The 20,161-nt window shown below is 46.7% G+C and overlaps 1 protein-coding gene across 2 annotated transcripts; it reads left to right on the top strand.

The window, feature by feature from the left end:
* Positions 1–15,889: 15,889 nt before the first annotated feature.
* LOC123086388 (replication factor C subunit 3) lies at positions 15,890–19,432 on the top strand. Of its 2 annotated transcripts, none has more exons than XM_044508158.1 (10): positions 15,890–16,759; positions 16,882–16,992; positions 17,073–17,268; positions 17,400–17,578; positions 17,671–17,807; positions 18,235–18,330; positions 18,434–18,503; positions 18,610–18,690; positions 18,821–18,959; positions 19,074–19,432. In XM_044508158.1, the coding sequence occupies exons 1-10, from the start codon at positions 16,139–16,141 to the stop codon at positions 19,145–19,147; spliced, it is 1,704 nt and encodes a 567-aa protein (XP_044364093.1). In that variant the 5' UTR covers positions 15,890–16,138; the 3' UTR covers positions 19,148–19,432. The 2 variants fall into 2 exon arrangements, with proteins under 2 accessions (XP_044364093.1, XP_044364083.1); XM_044508148.1 differs by having other exon boundaries at positions 19,033–19,428.
* Positions 19,433–20,161: the final 729 nt, after the last annotated feature.

The following is a 20,161-nucleotide window of genomic DNA, read 5'->3' as shown; positions in this document are numbered from 1 at the left end:
GGTCGGCACACGTTTTTGTCTTGACTCTCCGGTAGAAACTTTGGGGCACTCTTTGAAGTACTTTGTGTTGGTTGAATAGATGAATCTGAGATTGTATGATGCATATCGTCTAATCATGCCCACGGATACTTGAGGTGACAATGGAGTATCTAGGTGACATTAGTGTTTTGGTTGATTTGTGTCTTAAGGTGTTATTCTAGTATGAACTCTATGATAGATTGAACGGAAAGAATAGCTTCATGTTATTTTACTATGGACTCTTGAATAGATAGGTCAAAAAGGGATAACTTTGAGGTGGTTTCGTACCCTAACATAATCTCTTCGTTTGTTCTCCGCTATTAGTGGCTTTGGAGTGACTCTTTGTTGCATGTTGAGGGATTGTTATATGATCTATCTATGTTATTATTGTTGAGAGAACTTGCACTAGTGAAAGTATGAACCTTAGGCCTTGTTTCCTACCATTGCAATACTGTTTAAGCTCACTTTTATCATTAGTTACCTTGCTGTTTTTATAATTTAAGATTACAAATACCTTTATCTACCATCCATATTGCACTTGTATCACCATATCTTCGCCGAACTAGTGCACCTATACAATTTACCATTGTATTGGGTGTGTTGGGGACACAAGAGACTCTTTGTTATTTGGTTGCAGGGTTGCTTGAGAGAGACCATCTTCATCTTACGCCTCCCACGAATTGATAAACCTTTGGTCATCCACTTGAGGGAAATTTGCTACTGTCCTACAAACCTATGCACTTGGAGGCCCAACAACGTCTACAAGAAGAAGGTTGTGTAGTAGACATCATATGCCAAAAACGACCTAATGCATGCGGAAGCTCGACCACAACTCTGACATCTGTTGGCATGGGAACTGATGGCACACCAACAGAGGTGGTCCAGGTTGGTGGTGCAGCTCTGGTGGCTGAGGAAGCTACCGCGGGGGGCACGGTCCCCCAGGCCATGCAAATTTCTACCATGCAGGTGCACGTGAACGGGACGAGGGAAGCTCCCTCAGGTCAGCTAAAATTTTCAAACGACAGCCAGAAGCAGGGGAAGAATATATGCACTTTCAAGAGACTTAAAGGGAAAGAGAAGAAAGGAAGGGATAGGTTGGGCGACACATCACAGGCTGAGCCTACAACGGGGGTAAGAGAGGTTTTAAGGATGTGGAAATGGCTGGAGAAGGGGTACAAAAAAGCTATGTGTTGAGCTGAAGGAGGGACAGTCGACGGGTGAGGTTTCAAAAAACGCGGGGCTGCCGGGACGGCCCTGCGCCTCCAAATGAAATTATAGCCTGGAACTACCGGGGAATGGGGAACGGGCCGGCAGTTTGTGGTGTTCTGGATATCCAGAAGAAGGAGTTCCCCGACATTCTCTTCTTGTCTGAGACCAAGCTCACCGAGAAGAGTTTAGAAAAGTTCAGAATAAAACTTGGTTTGATGCATATGGTGGAGAGGGATTGTGATGGGAAGAGTGGTGGTATTGCTCTGTTCTGGAGGCGCTATATAGATCTGAGTCTGCGGTGGAGGGGAAGAATGCACATTGATGCTACTATAACTAAGGAGGATGGTTTCAAATGGAGGCTGACATGGATATATGGGGACCCGAAGAACAAATCGGAAGCATGGTACCTGCTACGGATCCTCCATAATCAAGTAATGCTCCCGTGGTTGTGCATCGGAGACTTCAATGAGATTATGTTTAACTGTGAAAAAGAGGGAGGTGTACCTTGTAGTCACTCATGTATGCAACAATTTTGTGATGCTTTAGCTTTTTGTGACCTAAAAGACCTTGGTTTTGAGGGGGATGTTTTCACTTGGGGAAATAACAATTATCATGTTGAGGGTTACATACGTGAGCGGCTTGATCGAGCTATGGCTACACCTGAGTGGAGTGCACAGTTCCCGGGTTATAAAGTGGTGAATGGCGACCCGCGTAAGTCTGATCATAGGTTGATCGTTCTGGACCTCGACGGGGGAAGACCATGTCAACAACAGAAGAATTTTAACGTCGTAAAACGATTTGAAGCATGCTGGTTCCTGGAGGATGAGTGTGATATCCATGTTCATAATGCTTGGGACCTAGACAAGGCATCTGGTAATGGTACGGTCCAAAACTGTCTGAAATTGATCATGTCGGACCTTTGCGATTGGAGGAGGAACATTCTGGGAGACTTGGCGAAACGGATAAAGAAAATCAAGGGCGAGCTTGAAGCATGCAGAAGAAGAGCACTCTCCCAAGCTTTGATGCACCAGGAACAGATATTACGGTTCAAACTTGAAAAATTGGAGGAACAGCGCACGACTTGATGTACAGACAAAGAGCTCATGTGGATTGGATGACCTATGGGGACCGAAACACAAAATTCTTCCAAGCTTATGCAAGTGAACGGAAAAGAATCAACGCAATCTCAAAGTTGAAGAAGGATAATGGTTAAGTGGTAGAAGGAGAAGATGGCTTAAAGGCCCTGGTTACTGACTATTTCTCGTCCCTTTTTACACCTGGGACAGGTCCCCTAGTCGGTGATTTTCTCAATAACATTACCCCAAATGTCATGGCCCAAATTATCTAGGCCTCCCGCTATATATTGGCCGCTTAGTTAAAAAGTGCTTCGAATACATCAAGGACTGTCTGTGGGCTAGGATCCAGGGGTGGCTGGAACGGTTCCTCTCAATGCAAGGCAAGGAAATCCTAGTGAAAGCAGTGGCCCAAGCGATCCTGACGTCTGTTATAGGCTGTTTTGACCTGACCAAGGGACTATGCAAAGAAATAAGCAACATGATCTGCAAGTATGGGTCGTCGCAGCAAAAAGATGAGAGGAAGATGCACTGGGTGAGTTGGGAAAAGATTAAACTACCCAAGGAGGACGGAGGGCTAGACTTCAAAGACCTATACTCTTTCAACCCGTCGATGCTCTTAAGACAGGTATGGCGTCTTCTCCAGGCCCCGGACTCCCCGTGTGCAAGAGTTCTGCAAGCAAAGTACTACCCCGGTGGAAACATTCTTTCTACTATACCAACAACGGGCATGAGCTATACTAGGCGCAGTATTCTCAAAGGGTTGGAGATCATAAAAGAAGGGTATATCTGGAGTGGGGTCGGGGGAAAACATAAGGATCTGGGATGACCGGTGGCTCCCTTGCGGTCTATCGAGATATCCAAGCACCGGGCAAGGGCAAAATATACTAACCAAGGTTTGCGAGTTGATCGACCCGTCGCTGAATGCCTGGGATGAGGCGCTTGTGCGACACACTTTCAACCAAGAGGACGCAGAATCTATTCTATCCATACATGTCTTTGATCAGCACGAAGACTTCATTGCTTGGCACTTTGATGTGAAGGGCCTTTCCTCTGTCAAATCAGCCTACAAAGTGCATGTAAGAATGGTGAATGAGGAGACCCAGGTGCAGCAGCGTGAAGGATCATCAAACGCAGGTTGGCGCTATTGGGGAACGTTGCAGAAAACAAAAATTTTCCTACGGTTTCACCAAGATCAATCTAAGAGTTCATCTAGCAACGAGAGAGAGGAGTGCATCTACATACCCTTGTAGATCGAGCGGAAGCGTTCAAGGGAACGGGGTTGAGGGAGTCGTACTCGTCGTGATCCAAATCACCGGAGATCCTAGCGCCGAACAGACGGCACCTCCGCGTTCAACACACGTACGGTCAGCGTGACGTCTCCTCCTTCTTGATTCAGCAAGGGGGAAGGAGAGGCTGATGAAGATCCAGCAGCACGACGGCGTGGTGGTGGATGCAGCAGGGTTCCGGCAGGGCTTCGCCAAGCGTTTGCGGGAGGGAGAGGTGTAGCAAGGGGGAAGGGAGGCGCCATGTGCAAGGGTGCGGCTGCCCTCCCTCCCCCCTCCTTATATAGGGACCCCAGGGGGGCGCCGGCCCTAGGAGATGGGATCTCCTAGGGGGGGCGGCGGCCAAGGGGGGGGGGGGAACTTGCCCCCCAAGGCAAGTGGAGGCGCCCCCTCCCCTAGGGTTCCCAACCCTAGGCACAGGGGGGGCAGGGGGGCGCACCAGCCTACCAGGGGCTGGTTCCCCTCCCACTTCAGCCCATGGGGCCCTCCGGAATAGGTGGCCCCACCCGGTAGACCCCCGGGACCCTTCCGGTGGTCCCGGTACAATACCGGTGAACCCCGAAACTTTCCCGATGGCCGAAACTCGACTTCCCATATATAATTCTTTACCTCCGGACCATTCCGGAACTCCTCGTGACATTCGGGTTCTCATCCGAGACTCTAAACAACTTTCGGTTTGCTGCATACTAATATCTCTACAACCCTAGCGTCACCAAACCTTAAGTGTGGACCCTACGGGTTCGGGAGACACGTAGACATGACCGAGACGGCTCTCCGGTCAATAACCAATAGCGGGATCTGGATACCCATGTTGGCTCCCACATGCTCCTCGATGATCTCATCGGATGAACCACGATGTCGAGGATTCAAGCAACCCCATATACAATTCCCTTTGTCAATCGGTATGTTACTTGCCCGAGATTCGGTCGTCGGTATCCCAATACCTCGTTCAATCTCATTACCGGCAAGTCACTTTACTCGTACCGTAATGCATGATCCCGTGACCAGACACTTGGTCACTTTGAGCTCATTATGATGATGCATTACCGAGTGGGCCCAGAGATACCTCTCCATCATACGGAGTGACAGATCCCAGTCTCGATCCGTGTCAACCCAACAGACACTTTCGGAGATACCTATAGTGCACCTTTATAGTCACCCAGTTACGTTGTGACATTTGGTACAACCAAAGCACTCCTACGGTATCCGGGAGTTACACGATCTCATGGTCTAAGGAAAAGATACTTGACATTGGAAAAGCTCTAGCGAACGAACTACACGATCTTGTGCTATGCTTAGGATTGGGTCTTGTCCATCACATCATTCTCCTAATGATGTGATCCCGTTATCAATGACATCCGATGTCCATAGTCAGGAAACCATGACTATCTGTTGATCAACGAGCTAGTCAACTAGAGGCTCACTAGGGACACATTGTGGTCTATGTATTCACACGTGTATTACGATTTCCGGATAATACAATTATAGCATGAATGAAAGACAATTATCATGAACAAGGAAATATAATAATAATCCTTTTATTATTGCCTCTAGGGCATATTTCCAACAGTCTCCCACTTGCACTAGAGTCAATAATCTAGTTACATTGTGATGAATCGAACACCCATAGAGTTCTGGTGTTGATCATGTTTTGCTCGCGGAAGAGGTTTAGTCAACGGATCTGCGACATTCAGATCCGTGTGTACTTTGCAAATATCTATGTCTCCATCTTGAACATTTTCACGGATGGAGTTGAAATGACGCTTGATGTGCCTGGTCTTCTTGTGAAACCTAGGCTCCTTGGCAAGGGCAATAGCTCCAGTGTTGTCACAGAAGAGAGTGATCGGCCCCGACGCATTGGGTATGACGCCTAGGTCGGTGATGAACTCCTTCATCCATATTGCTTCATGTGCTGCCTCCGAGGCTGCCATGTACTCCGCTTCACATGTAGATCCCGCCACAACACTCTGCTTGCAACTGCACCAGCTTACTGCTCCACGATTCAACATATACACGTATCCGGTTTGTGACTTAGAGTCATCCAGATCTGTGTCGAAGCTAGCGTCGACGTAACCCTTTACGACGAGCTCTTCGTCACCTCCATAGACGAGAAACATGTCCTTTGTCCTTTTCAGGTACTTCAGGATATTCTTGACCGCTGTCCAGTGTTCCTTGCCGGGATTACTTTGGTACCTTCCTACCAAACTTACGGCAAGGTTTACATCAGGTCTGGTACACAGCATGGCATACATAATAGATCCTATGGCTGAGGCATAGGGGATGACACTCGCCTCTTCTTTATCTTCTGCCGTGGTCGGGCATTGAGCCGAGCTCAATCTTGCACCTTGCAATACAGGCAAGAACCCTTTCTTGGACTGATCCATATTGAACTTCTTCAATATCTTATCAAGGTATGTGCTTTGTGAAAGACCTATGAGGCATCTCGATCTATCCCTATAGATCTTGATGCCTAATATGTAAGCAGCTTCTCCAAGGTCCTTCATTGAAAAACACTTATTCAAGTAGGCCTTAATGTTGTCCAAAAGTTCTATATCATTTCCCATCAGAAGTATGGCATCTACAATAATTTGAGAAATGCTACAGAGCTCCCACTCACTTTCTTGTAAACGCAGGCTTCTCCATAAGTCTGCATAAACCCAAACGCTTTGATCATCTCATCAAAGCGAATGTTCCAACTCCGAGATGCTTGCACCAGCCATAAATGTATCGCTGGAGCTTGCATACCTTGTTAGCATTCTTAGGATCGACAAAACCTTCCAGCTGCATCATATACAGTTCTTCCTTAAGATAGCCGTTAAGGAATGCCGTTTTGACGTCCATCTGCCATATCTCATAATCATAGTATGCGGCAATTGCTAACATGATTCAGACGGACTTCAGCTTCGCTACGGGAGAGAAAGTCTCATCATAGTCAACCCCTTGAACTTGCCGATAACCCTTAGCGACAAGTCGAGCTTTATAGATGGTAACATTACCATCTGCGTCCGTCTTCTTCTTAAACATCCATTTGTTTTCTATCGCTCGCCGATCATCGGGCAAGTCTGTCAAAGTCCATACTTTGTTTTCATACATGGATTCTATCTCGGATTGCATGGCTTCAAGCCATTTGTTGGAATCTGGGCCTGCCATCGCTTCTTCATAGTTTGAAGGTTCACCGTTGTCTAACAACATGATTTCCAGGACAGGGTTGCCATACCACTCTGGTGTGGAACGTGTCCTTGTGGACCTATGAAGTTCAGTAGCAACTTGATCCGAAGTACCTTGATCATCATCATTGATTTCCTCTCCAGTCGGTGTAGGCACCACAGGAACATTTTCCTGAGCTGCACTACTTTCCAGTTCGAGAGGTAGTACTTCATCGAGTTCTACTTTCCTCCCACTTACTCCTTTCGAGAGAAACTCCCTTTCCAGAAAGGATCCGTTCTTGGCAACAAAGATCTTGCCTTCGGATCTAAGGTAGAAGGTATACCCAATGGTTTCCTTAAGGTATCCTATGAAGACGCATTTTTCCGACTTGGGTTCGAGCTTTTCAGGTTGAAGTTTCTTGACATAAGCATCGCATCCCCAAACTTTTAGAAACGACAGCTTAGGTTTCTTCCCAAACCATAATTCATACGGTGTCGTCTCAACGGATTTAGATGGAGCCCTATTTAAAGTGAACGTAGATGTCTCTAGAGCGTATCCCAAAATGATAGCGGTAAATCGGTAAGAGACATCATAGATCGCACCATATCCAATAGAGAGTGATTACGACGTTCGGACACACCGTTACGCAGAGGTGTTCCAGGCAGCGTGAGTTGTGAAACAATTTCACATTTCCTGAAGTGCGTACCAAATTCGTGACTTAAATATTCTCCTCCACGATCTGATCGTAAGTACTTTATTTTTCGGTCACGTTGATTCTCTACTTCATTCTGAAATTCCTTGAACTTTTCAAAGGTCTCAGACTTGTGTTTCATCAAGTAGACATACCCATATCTACTCAAGTCATTAGTGAGAGTGAGAACATAACGATATCCTCCGCGAGCCTCAACGCTCATTGGACCGCACACATCAGTATGTATGATTTCCAATAAGTTGGTTGCTCACTCCATTGTTCCGGAGAACGGATTCTTGGTCATTTTGCCCATGAGGCATGGCTCGCATGTGTCAAATGATTCATAATCGAGAGACTCTAAAAGTCCATCAGCATGGAGCTTCTTCATGCGCTTGACACTAATGTGACCAAGACGGCAGTGCCACATGTATGTGGGACTATCGTTATCAACTTTACATCTTTTGGTATTCACACTATGAATATGTGTAACATCACGTTCGAGATTCATTAAGAATAAACCATTGACCATCGGGGCATGACCATAAAACATATCTCTCATATAAATAGAACAACCATTATTCTCAGATTTAAATGAGTAGCCATCTCGTATTAAACGAGATCCAGATACAATGTTCATGCTCAAACTTGGCACTAAATAACAATTATTGAGGTTTAAAACTAATCCCGTAGGTAAATGTAGAGGTAGCGTGCCGACGGCGATCACATCGACCTTGGAACCATTCCCGACGCGCATCGTCACCTCGTCCTTCGCCCATCTCCGCTTATTTCGCAGCTCCTGCTGTGAGTTACAAATATGAGCAACGGCACCGGTATCAAATACCCATGAGTTACTACGAGTACTGGTAAGGTACACATCAATTACATGTATATCACATATACCTTTAGTGTTGCCGGCCTTCTTGTCTGCTAAGTATTTGAGGCAGTTCCGTTTCCAGTGACCCTTCCCTTTGCAATAAAAGCACTCAGTTTCAGGCTTGGGTCCATTCTTTGACTTCTTCTCGGCAACTGGCTTACCGGGCGCGGCAACATCCTTGCCGTCCTTCTTGAAGTTCTTCTTACCCTTGCCTTCCTTGAACTTGGTGGTTTTATTGACCATCAACACTTGATGTTCCTTTTTGATTTCTACCTCTGCTGACTTCAGCATTGAAAATACTTCACGAATAGTTTTCACCATCCCCTGCATATTGTAGTTCATCACAAAGCTCTTGTAGCTCGGTGGGAGAGACTGAAGGATTCTGTAAATGACCGCCTCGTCCGGGAGGTTAATGTCCAGCTCGAACAGGCAGTTGTGCAACCCAGACATTTTGAGTATGTGCTCACTGACAGAACTATTTTCCTCCATCTTACAACTATAGAACTTGTCAGAGACTTCATATCTCTCGACCCGGGCATGAGCTTGGAAAACCATTTTCAGCTCCTTGAACATATCATATGCTCCGTGTTGCTCAAAACGCTTTTGGAGCCCCGGTTCTAAGCTGTAAAGCATGCTGCACTGAATGAGGGAGTAATCATCAGCACGTGACTGCCAAGCGTTCATAATGTCTTGGTTCTCTAGGATGGGTGCTTCACCTAGCGGTCCTTCTAGGACATATGCTTTCTTGGAACCTATGAGGATGATCCTCAGGTTCCGGACCCAGTCCGTATAGTTGCTGCCATCATCTTTCAGCTTGGTTTTCTCTAGGAACGCGTTGAAGTTCATGTTGACATGAGCATTGGCCATTTGATTTACAAGACATTTTTGCAAGGATTTTAGACTAAGTTCATGATAATTAAGTTCATCTAATCAAATTATTTAATGAACTCCCACTCAGATTAGACATCCCTCTAGTCATCTAAGTGTTACATGATCCGAGTCGACTAGGCCATGTCCGATCATCACGTGAGACGGACTAGTCATCATCGGTGAACATATCCATGTTGATCGTATCTTCCATACGACTCATGTTCGACCTTTCGGTCTCTGTGTTCTGAGGCCATGTTTGTACATGCTAGGCTCGTCAAGTTAACCTAAGTGTTTTGCATGTGTAAAACTGTCTTACACCCGTTGTATGTGAATGTAGGAATCTATCACACCTGATCATCACGTGGTGCTTCAAAACGACGAACTTTAGCAACGGTGCACAGTTAGGGGGAACACTTTCTTGAAATTATTATGAGGGATCATCTTATTTACTACCGTCGTTCTAAGTAAACAAGATGCATAAACATAATAAACATCACATGCAATTAAATAGTAGTGACATGATATGGCCAATATCATATAGCTCCTTTGATCTCCATCTTCGGGGCTCCATGATCATCTTCGTCACCGGCATGACACCATGATCTCCATCATCGTGTCTCCATGAAGTTGCTCGCCAACTATTACTTCTACTACTATGGCTAACGGTTTAGCAATAAAGTAAAGTAATTACATGGCGTTAAATCATTGACACGCGGGTCATACAATAATTAAGACAACTCCTATGGCTCCTGCCGGTTGTCATACTCATCGACATGCAAGTCGTGATTCCTATTACAAGAACATGATCTCATACATCACAATATATCATTCATCATTCATCACAACTTTTGGCCATATCACATCACAAAGCAATTGCTACAAAAACAAGTTAGACGTCCTCTAATTGTTGTTGCATCTTTTACGTGGCTGCAATAGGGTTCTAGCAAGAACATTTTCTTACCTACGAAAAACCACACCTTGATTTGTCAACTTCTATTTACCCTTCATAAGGACCCTTTTCATCGAATCTGCTCCAACTAAAGTGGGAGAGACAGACACCCGCTAGCCATCTTATGCAACTAGTGCATGTCAGTCGGTGGAACCTGTCTCACGTAAGCGTACATGTAAAGTCGGTCCGGGCCGCTTCATCCGACAATACCGCTGAAGCAAAATAAGACTAGTAGTGGTAAGAAAGTTGACAACATCTATGCCCACAACCGATTTGTGTTCTACTCGGGCAATAGAGAACTACGCATAGACCTAGCTCATGATGCCACTGTTGGGGAACGTTGCAGAAAACAAAAAATTTCCTACGGTTTCACCAAGATCAATCTATGAGTTCATTTAGCAACGAGAGAGAGGAGTGCATCTACATACCCTTGTAGATCGAGCGGAAGCGTTCAAGGGAACGGGGTTGAGGGAGTCGTACTCGTCGTGATCCAAATCACCGGAGATCCTAGCGCCGAACGGACGGCACCTCCGCGTTCAACACACGTATGGTCAGCGTGACGTCTCCTCCTTCTTGGTCCAGCAAGGGGGAAGGAGATGTTGATGAAGATCCAGCAGCACGACGGCGTGGTGGTGGATGCAGCAGGGTTCCGGCAGGGCTTCGCCAAGCGTTTGCGGGAGGGAGAGGTGTAGCAAGGGGGAAGGGAGGCGCCAAGTGCAAGGGTGCGGCTGCCCTCCCTCCCCCCTCTTTATATAGGGACCCCAGGGGGGCGCTGTCCATAGGAGATGGGATCTCCTAGGGGGGCGGCGGCCAAGGGGGGGGGGGGAACTTGCCCCCAAGGCAAGTGGAGGCGCCCCTTCCCCTAGGGTTCCCAACCCTAGGCGCAGGAGGGGGCCCGAGGGGGGGCGCACCAGCCCACAAGGGGCTGGTTCCCCTCCCACTTCAGCCCATGGGGCCCTCCGGGATAGGTGGCCCCACCCGGTGGACCCCCGGGACCCTTCCGGTGGTCCCGGTACAATACCGGTGAACCCCGAAACTTCCCCGATGGCCGAAACTCGACTTCCCATATATAATTCTTTACCTCCGGACCATTCCGGAACTCCTCGTGACGTCCGAGATCTCATACGGGACTCCGAACAACTTTCGGTTTGCTGCATACTAATATCTCTACAACTCTAGCGTCACCGAACCTTAAGTGTGTAGACCCTATGGGTTCAGGAGACACGTAGACATGACCGAGACGGCTCTCCGGTCAATAACCAACAGCGAGATCTGGATACCCATGTTGGCTCCCACATGCTCCTCGATGATCTCATCGGATGAACCACGATGTCGAGGATTCAAGCAACCCCGTATACAATTCCCTTTGTCAATCGGTATGTTACTTGACCGAGATTCGATCGTCGGTATCCCAATACCTCATTCAATCTCGTTACCGGCAAGTCACTTTACTCGTACCGTAATGCATGATCCCGTGACCAGACACTTGGTCACTTTGAGCTGATTATGATGATGCATTACCGAGTGGGCCCAGAGATACCTCTCCATCATACGGAGTGACAAATCCCAGTCTCGATCCGTGTCAACCCAACAAAAACTTTCGGAGATACCTATAGTGCACCTTTATAGTCACCCAGTTACGTTGTGACGTTTGTTACACCCAAAGCACTCCTACGGTATCCGGGAGTTACACGATCTCATGGTCTAAGGAAAAGATACTTGACATTGGAAAAGCTCTAGCAAACGAACTACACGATCTTGTGCTATGCTTAGGATTGGGTCTTGTCCATCACATCATTCTCCTAATGATGTGATCCCGTTATCAATGACATCCAATGTCCATAGTCAGGAAACCATGACTATCGATTGATCAACGAGCTAATCAACTAGAGGCTCACTAGGGACATATTGTGGTTTATGTATTCACACGTGTATTACAATTTCTGGATAATACAATTATAGCATGAATGAAAGACAATTATCATGAACAAGGAAATATAATAATAATCCTTTTATTATTGCCTCTAGGGCATATTTCCAACAGGCGCAATGTTGTATGGAAAGCCGTTTGGACAATCGGCTGCCCGGGAAAGGTCCACCACTTCCTTTGGCGTTTCGGGCACAGTAGCCACCCCCTCCACATGAACATCGCGAAGCGAGGAATTGAACTAGATACACGTTGTGCGGTTTGTGGGCGGCTGTTTGAAGATGGAGGCCATTTTTTCTTCAGGTGTAAATGGGTCAAGCAAGTTTGGAGGGTGGCTGGTCTCGACAATGTCAGACAGGAACTAATGGGAGCTTCTTCACCTTTAAAAGTACTCGAGAAGTTTTTTGCCCTGCCAAACATGACGAAGTTCAAAGTTATCTGCCTGTTGTGGAAATGGTGTAGTGAACGGAACAACTTTAGACACGGCGAACGGAGGACCCATGCGGAGATGTTTGGCAGCCAAATGATGATCACTACTGCGGAATGGAATTGACCAAGGCAGATGGAAGCCGCCACCTCAGGACTGGATTATGATCAACCTGGATGCCTCTTTTCTCGCCACAAACGATGGAAGCAAGCGATGGAAGCCAACTTGGCTGATCGAAGCCAACTCGGGTGCCTCTTCCGCGAGTCCAAGTATTTGTTGCAGATGGGTTTCATTGAGTATAAGATCTTGTTTGAGCGTTGCTCGGTAATAAGCCAGCCCATCTGTTGGCTGGTCGTGGTGTGAGGATGGGCATTGGTAGTGACCATGTGTGGCTCACGAACCTCCCCCCTGATGTAATGGGTGTTGTGGCCGACGATTTAGTCGATCCCACTAGCTAATGGAATGCATGGTGTTCCAGCTAAAAAAATATATTTAGATGTGCCATAAGCATTGCACGTCTAAGTCTCATGTCATTGACCTTACGTGAAGATTTATGTGTGTATTTTCTTTTTTCTTTGTTTTCTTTTTATGTTTGATTGAGTCATTCATAAGTGCAATAACTAAGGCATATATAGATGTGCCTAAGGTGACATGCAAATTTCAATACGCTTGGAGACATCAAGATGCATGCCGACTACAGCGTCAGTAGCGGAAGATTAGCTGGAGCACAGCGGCACCTGGAGATGTGAGGTGTGCAAGGAGAAGAGGTGGCCGGTCAGGTGCGCGAGAAGTGAGGAGATATTAACCATAAATTAGCAACTGAAAATGTCCGAATTACCCTATAGAATGTTAAACAATTATGTCTAACATAGAATTGACGGTCTTGCCTATGGCCTGGGCCTGGGCCTAGGTTTTGAGCCCCAAGGCCAGGCTGGGTCAGGCCCAGGCCTGCATATTTGCGGCCCGACGGGCTTTTTCATTGACGGGCTGGGCCTAAACCTGCCATATTTGCGATTTAGGGAAGAGGCCTGACCCGAGGCCCAGAAGGTTTTTTGACCTTTTCATTGACGGACCAGGCTTAGGCCTGAATTCTAGGACCGAAGGCTGGGCCGGGCCCGGGTCTAGATTTTTTGCTTCGGATTTTGTTAGGCGCGAGCCAATGGATGGCGTATACTCCCACGTCACCTTGAGGAGAGTACTGCTCTATTTATGGATGCCAATATCTGGAGAACATCCCTAGTACTAGCGAACATGGGTTTTCCTCCGTTCCTTTTCGATAAAGGGTGATTTTATTAACTCAAAAATGTAGCATCAAGTGGATACAAAGCATTATGAGCAACATCCAGCCTCTGCATAACTAGGATGCACACAGCCGAAACATCAAAAGTCTGACAACCAGAAGAAAACAAAAACCGACAAATCGGCAATAGTAGAGTCCTATAGACCGACACTGTGCCTATGTCGAAAGGTGAGATGGCCCGACCCGAAGGTTATGCTGCCATCCATGTTGGGTAAAAAACCCCGTAGCCACCTACTCCAACCGCGTACACACCGCCTTGAATAGCGGTTGGACCTCCGCTCATTGTAGCCTAGATCACATACGAAGCGAGTACGTACAACGGAAAATAGCTTGCAAAGGAGAAGCATTTTTGTCATTAAAAACAAAATCATTTCTACATAGCTAAAGCGACCATAGTAAGGCATACACTCCCACCCTTAATAGCGTTTTGAACCTATTTGAAATACCGTCCAACCAATGACCAAAAATATTGGCAACACTTGTGGGCGGATATAAACTTGATGCTATTTGGATGACTGACCACGTAGAACGTGCAAAGTTGCAATGGAAAAAGAGGTGTCTGATGGTCTCATCATGAGTACAAAAACAACACTTCTTACTCCCTTGCCAAGTGCACCGTGCGAGGTTGTCTTTGGTTAGAACAACTCCCCTACGAAGACAGCACATGAAGACTTTAACTTTGTTTGGTATCTTTGATCTCCAAATTTTCTTATTATTACTCACCGGTACCTCCGAATGCGTGAGCGCACAATACATAGAGTCTACGGTAAAAGACCCTGATGTAGTAAGGTTCCAGCAAAACACATCCCGCCCTTCTGTCAGGCTAATCGCATCCAGACGGGACAAAAGATTATGCCATGACATAAGTCGGGTTTTCCTCCGTTCCTACATATAAGTTTTTTTAGAGATTCCACTACGAATTACATACGGAGCAAAGTGTGTGAATCTACCCTCTAAAATATGTGTATATACATTCGTATGTAGTTCATAGTGGAATCTCTAAAAAAAACTTATATTTAAAAACAGAGGAAGTAATAAATAAAACAATGTACCAAGACACATGACAGATGTCCAGAAAACATTGCATAACGAACCCCATATAAAAGATTATAAAATAAGTCCCTCAGGGTCCCTAAAAACAACCAAATCTCAAGTCGCCATCGATCGTCAGCACCGCCCAGACGCACACTGAGAGAAGAGACAAAGCACCAACAAGCCAAAATCTAGGCCAGCGCCATAGCCTTGTAGGCGTTGTGAGTCGAAAACCAGACCTGCGGAATAGACACTTGACGATGTGGCGTGTTGGCCGAGGATGCTCCCCGCACTGACCTAGATTCAGATCTAACGCATCCAGCTGCTATTGCCAGGGGGAAACGCTAAGTCCGCCGCCGTGAGACCACCAACCTTGTACTAGCACCAATTTGTCCCACTTGTCTGCACCGCCATGAAAGGCGACAACCGCCAGACACAAGAAGCATAAGGCCTACCGCTCGAAACGAACGGCAAGCAGATGAGGGCATTGGCTCAACGGCATCACCGGGAAGAACATCACCGTGATGAGGAAGAGACTGATGCCACATTATTTGACGCAGCATCAACGTGATCAAATTGGTGCTGCTAGACGAAGACGAAGCACTAAACCTATGGAACAGTAGGAAGAGAAACAGGAGCCCGTCCCCTCCACCAACTGCGAGAGCATCAGACAGAGAGGAAGAAAGATCACTGCTCCCGGCGTTCAAGGGCGGCACAATCTGTCGCCTCTACGAAGCGGTTTGCTTTCGCGAGAGCAGCGAATATGGGTTAAAGAAACTTGGGTGCGTTTTATGTTAAAAAAACCGGGGTGTGTTTTGTTAGCTCAACTTCTTCTATATGTAGAAGACTCTCACGTCGATTATGAAGATGTCTGTGGCGACTTCGTCAATCTCAAGATGATGTGCTGGCTCAGTCTTCCGAAGGTGCTCATAGTGTAGGGTGTGCGTGCGTATGTTCATAGGGGTGTGTGTATGTGCGTCTGTATTTGTATTTTGTTAAAGAAAAAAAAACGTTTTCTATCTGATATGTTTTTTGAATAGGGGGAGCTCATGGAGATGCTCTTGGCTAAAAACAAATCAAGAAAAGACTCGCCGGTTAGCCAACCCACGGCGGCCGGCGGGCCAATCTCCCGTCCCGACGGCGACCGTGATGCTCAGACAGGCGACACCGGAATATTTATTAGCTTAGCCAAACGGAATGATTCCTCCGGCGCGGCATAATCCGGCTGCCTTTCCTTCTCCTCCTCCTCGGTGAGGTCGCGCCGGCCGGCTGCCTCCCCATTCCCATCACGTCCTCCCTCCCACCACCCCGCGCCAATGCCTCCCACAGCGCGCCATGGCGACCGAGACCCCGACCGCCTCCCCCACCGCCCGCACCCTCTCCGCGGCCTTCGCCGACGACCGCCGACGCGAGGACAGGCACCGGGCCGTGCCCGCCGGGCTCGTCAAGCTCATGCTCCACCGCTGGGGCGCCGCCTGCCTCCCCAAAAGCAGGGCCGCTCTCAGCGCCCGCGCCCGCGCCGCCACCCCGCCCCCGCAGACGCAGACCCGGCCGTTGTCCGCGTCGACGCCCCCGGCGGCGCAGGTGCCGGCACGCCAGGGCCACGCGGACGCGCGGAATGTCGCGGCGAGGAGGCCTTTGAGGGAGAGAGAGGAAGCCGCCGCCGTCGCGGTCGCCCGAGCGCCGACGCCGACGGGATCCCAAGACAAGCCCGTGAAGGCTGCGGGCGGTGGGAGCGGCGATACGGCCACCACCGTTTGTAGAGGAGCAAACATCTGGGTGAGGGTCCCGCGCAAGCGAACGTCGTCGCCGCGGGTGGACTCTCCGCAGCAGCTGTCGGTGGAATCGACGGGGTCGGCGGCGGACGACGAGTACGTGTGGGCGGACAGGTACCGGCCCAGTCTGCTCGGGGAATTCATCTGCAACAAGGCCGTCGCCGACGAGCTCCACCGGCTGGTACACATCACAAATTCCTTTGTCACCTCTAGCATTGCATCATTGATGCCAAGCATTGGAACAGAGTCATGAATCTACAGAGCTAAATTGGGATTAAATCTTGTCACTGTTCCTGCATCCAGGTTACGGAACAAGAGTGCAACCATTTCATCTTCGAAGGCGCGCAGGCGGTCGGGAAGAGAAGCATGGTGCTGGCCCTTCTAAGGGATGCTTTTGGTCCTCATAATCTGCAGGTACGAATTTATCCTAGCCGAACCTTGGTGCTTCAAATTCAGAATATGCTTTATGTATTTACCATTTCTGTTATTAACAGGTACAGGAACACTCAAGGAGGATGGAACTGAAGGGAGAAATGGCCAGACACATTGATGTGAAAGTCAAGATTTCAGGTCATCATGTGGAGGTTAACTTGGCTGATTTACATGGCTACGAGAATCATGTCATAACCTCTTTGCTAAATGAATCAATCCTGCCACCAGACTCGATCTGCGATCATACTAACTGCAAAGGTACATGCTCATACAGTTTTGCTTCTCGTTTGGTGGCACATCTGTCTATCAAGACATGAGTTTTTAACAGCTGCCTGTTCTTGGTTGATGTGAAACGACATTTAAAAGGGTTATTGGTTTCTTATATGCAGTGATTGTGGTCCACGACGCTGACAGACTCTCCTCCGATTTTCAACATTATATCGGTTGGTTTCTGGGAAGGTATGCAGGTTGCAACAAAATCATCTTCTGCTCCTCCGATTCTTCAAACCTTGAGGCTGTGAAACATCTATGCAAGGTCGTCACGCTTCAGCCACCTTCATTTGAGGAGGTACATTCAACTTCGGTCTGTTTATTACTTTATGGATGCTTATCTTCTCATTACATTGCTGGACAATTTGATGAAAGATTATCTTCTCTTAGATGATCAAGGTTCTGGAGTTCATTGCTATGAAAGAAGGCATAGATTTGCCTCGCGGAATTGCCAGTAGAATTGCAGTGAGCGCAGGCAACAATCTCCGACAGGCAATACGTTCTTTTGAAGCTACATGGAGAGCAAAGTAAGCACATGGATCCCTCCTCCTAGTAATATTCTGATGGTATATCGACATAATAATAGTCCATTTTGGAAGCCACAGTGTGCCAGCAGGCCAGCATAGCACTGGTCAATTTACTGTGCAAATGCTGCTGCCTTGTTATGACTAAAAATGATGCTGCACTACCAAAGAAATGGGTCCACACCATGATTTCATTCCCCTTTGTTTTACAAGTGTTTGCAAGTTCCAAATGGCATGATATTAATCGTGAGTAATAGTACTGAATATGCAATTGATCTGTAGAGGTGCATGCTTCATCCTTGTTATCATGGTTACTAATTTACGAGTATCTGTTCATATTTTTAACTATTTACGCTACTTTGCCCGTGTCAAAAGAATTTCTATAATTATGGTTTTTCAAATTGATAAACAACTCTCTTAACAAACACAGCTACCCATTCATAGAAGGTCAACCTATTCTGGCAGGATGGGAGGAAGAAATATATAATGTGGCCAAGAAAATCCTGGAGGAGCCAAGTCCAAAGCAGTATGCTACCCTTCCACCGTGTTGTTTTGCAGTTCAGTACGCGTGAGCTTCTTTCTTCAACTTCACAACAAAAATAAAATCTACTGGTTTGACTTGTACACAGGCTGTATCTCATTCGGGGGAAGATCAGAAAAATGATTGAGCATAGCGTGTCACCTTATTTCATTTTCCGTGTAAGCTCTGCCCTACCTTATTCTCGCATGTTTTATGTGATTTGAGGAGCCCAGATAATGATAATTACTGTTTCTTTTTCCTTTTCCTTTTCCTTTTGAGATGCAGCACCTGGTTACTGAACTGAAAAGGGACAGGGATAAAGATTTTCAGAATAGCGTCGATGAACTGGCATCGGAGTTTAACCATGTGAGCATGACTACAATCATCTTCACTTGTCTTCAGTCACACTTGCGTGATATTTCGTTTCCATTTCTCAACTAGATTATTGTGTGTATACACTGATGTATGTGTTCTTTGCCTGCTTGCTTGTGAGCAGTGCGCAGGCCGCAGGTTTCAGAAAGAACAACTCAAAGAATACAGATCTCAGGACACAACTTTGGTCATCAGTATAGAACATTTGTCCAAGGAAGGCCGTGACCAAGGGGAAGCCATCCAACACTTCATAAAGATTGAAGGTATATGCTAATTATTATTTTTTGATTTGGTTCACTAGTGAACTGTAGTCTAACCCTTACAAAATCCTGGCAGAATTCACCGTGAGGTTCATGAGCTTCTACAGATCCCGGCAGAATTCACCGCGAGGTTCATGAGCTTCTACAGATCTTTCACAGGGAAGAACTCGGGTAAAGGGGGTATTCTATGAAGGGGGTGATCCACTCGCTCCATCGAAAGCATCTCCAAGTATTGTCGCACTTTAGGTAAATAAGCAGTGGCCTCTCCCTGCCTCTGTATCAGAGCATCGTTGCTCCGCGTGTAAGATGAAGATAGACCCGTGTGATCCGTGCTGTGCTTGTGAAAATATGATCATGCACAGAACTTGGCATATGTGTGGAGTGGATTGTGATGGGCTCCATACTGTAAAGTGTTTGCAATTTTCAAAAAGGTGTACAAAGAACATGGTAATGAACTTCAAAAACCTGTATTTCAAAAATGTTCACAAAAAGGAGAATAGAAAAATAAAAAAAATGAAATGAAAAAAGAAGTAAACAAAACTAAAAAAGGCATGGCCCTGAAAGGACTAGAAAAAACAGACTCAAAATAAACCATTCTCAAAACCATGTGAAGGAGACCCCACATGTTCGGTAATGTGCAGACATGACACGGAACTCCTTCTGGTTAATCAATAGCGGGATCTGGGCATCCATATTGACTTGTACACATATACGAATTATTTATTTATCGAGCAAACTTTTTGTTCAAGCACACAACTCCCTTTGCTTTGTTATACATAACAAATCCCGAGGTGCGACTTATAGGTATCCATGTGATCACTATACCAAGTTATCCTCGTTATGGGTATTGCTCTCTTTTCTCGTTTTTGCATTCTAGTACCCCCATGATCATATCACGTTGTGTATGGCCAGGCGATGATGGATGTCATAATACCGAGAGGGCCCAGGAAGTATCTCTCCATCGTCGGAGAAACAAATCTCATTCTTGAATTGTCGAGTCCCTAGATTTGTTCAACAAATATTGTTCTGTTCACAACGTGCTCTCCTTGTTGCTGGTGTCCTTGTTACTTTAACAATTCCCTATGCTCGGGAAAATGGGATCATCGTGCAACAAACGAGCTAGTCTTAGAGGCATGACTAGGAACCTACTTTGTGTTTATACTTCCACACATGCATATGAGTTTCCTTTGAATCACATTTTCAAC

The sequence above is a fragment of the Triticum aestivum genome, chromosome 1B (assembly GCF_018294505.1).
Source record: "Triticum aestivum cultivar Chinese Spring chromosome 1B, IWGSC CS RefSeq v2.1, whole genome shotgun sequence".
NCBI classification, from domain to species: domain Eukaryota; kingdom Viridiplantae; phylum Streptophyta; class Magnoliopsida; order Poales; family Poaceae; genus Triticum; species Triticum aestivum.
This window is presented reverse-complemented; position numbering and strand designations above follow the sequence as displayed.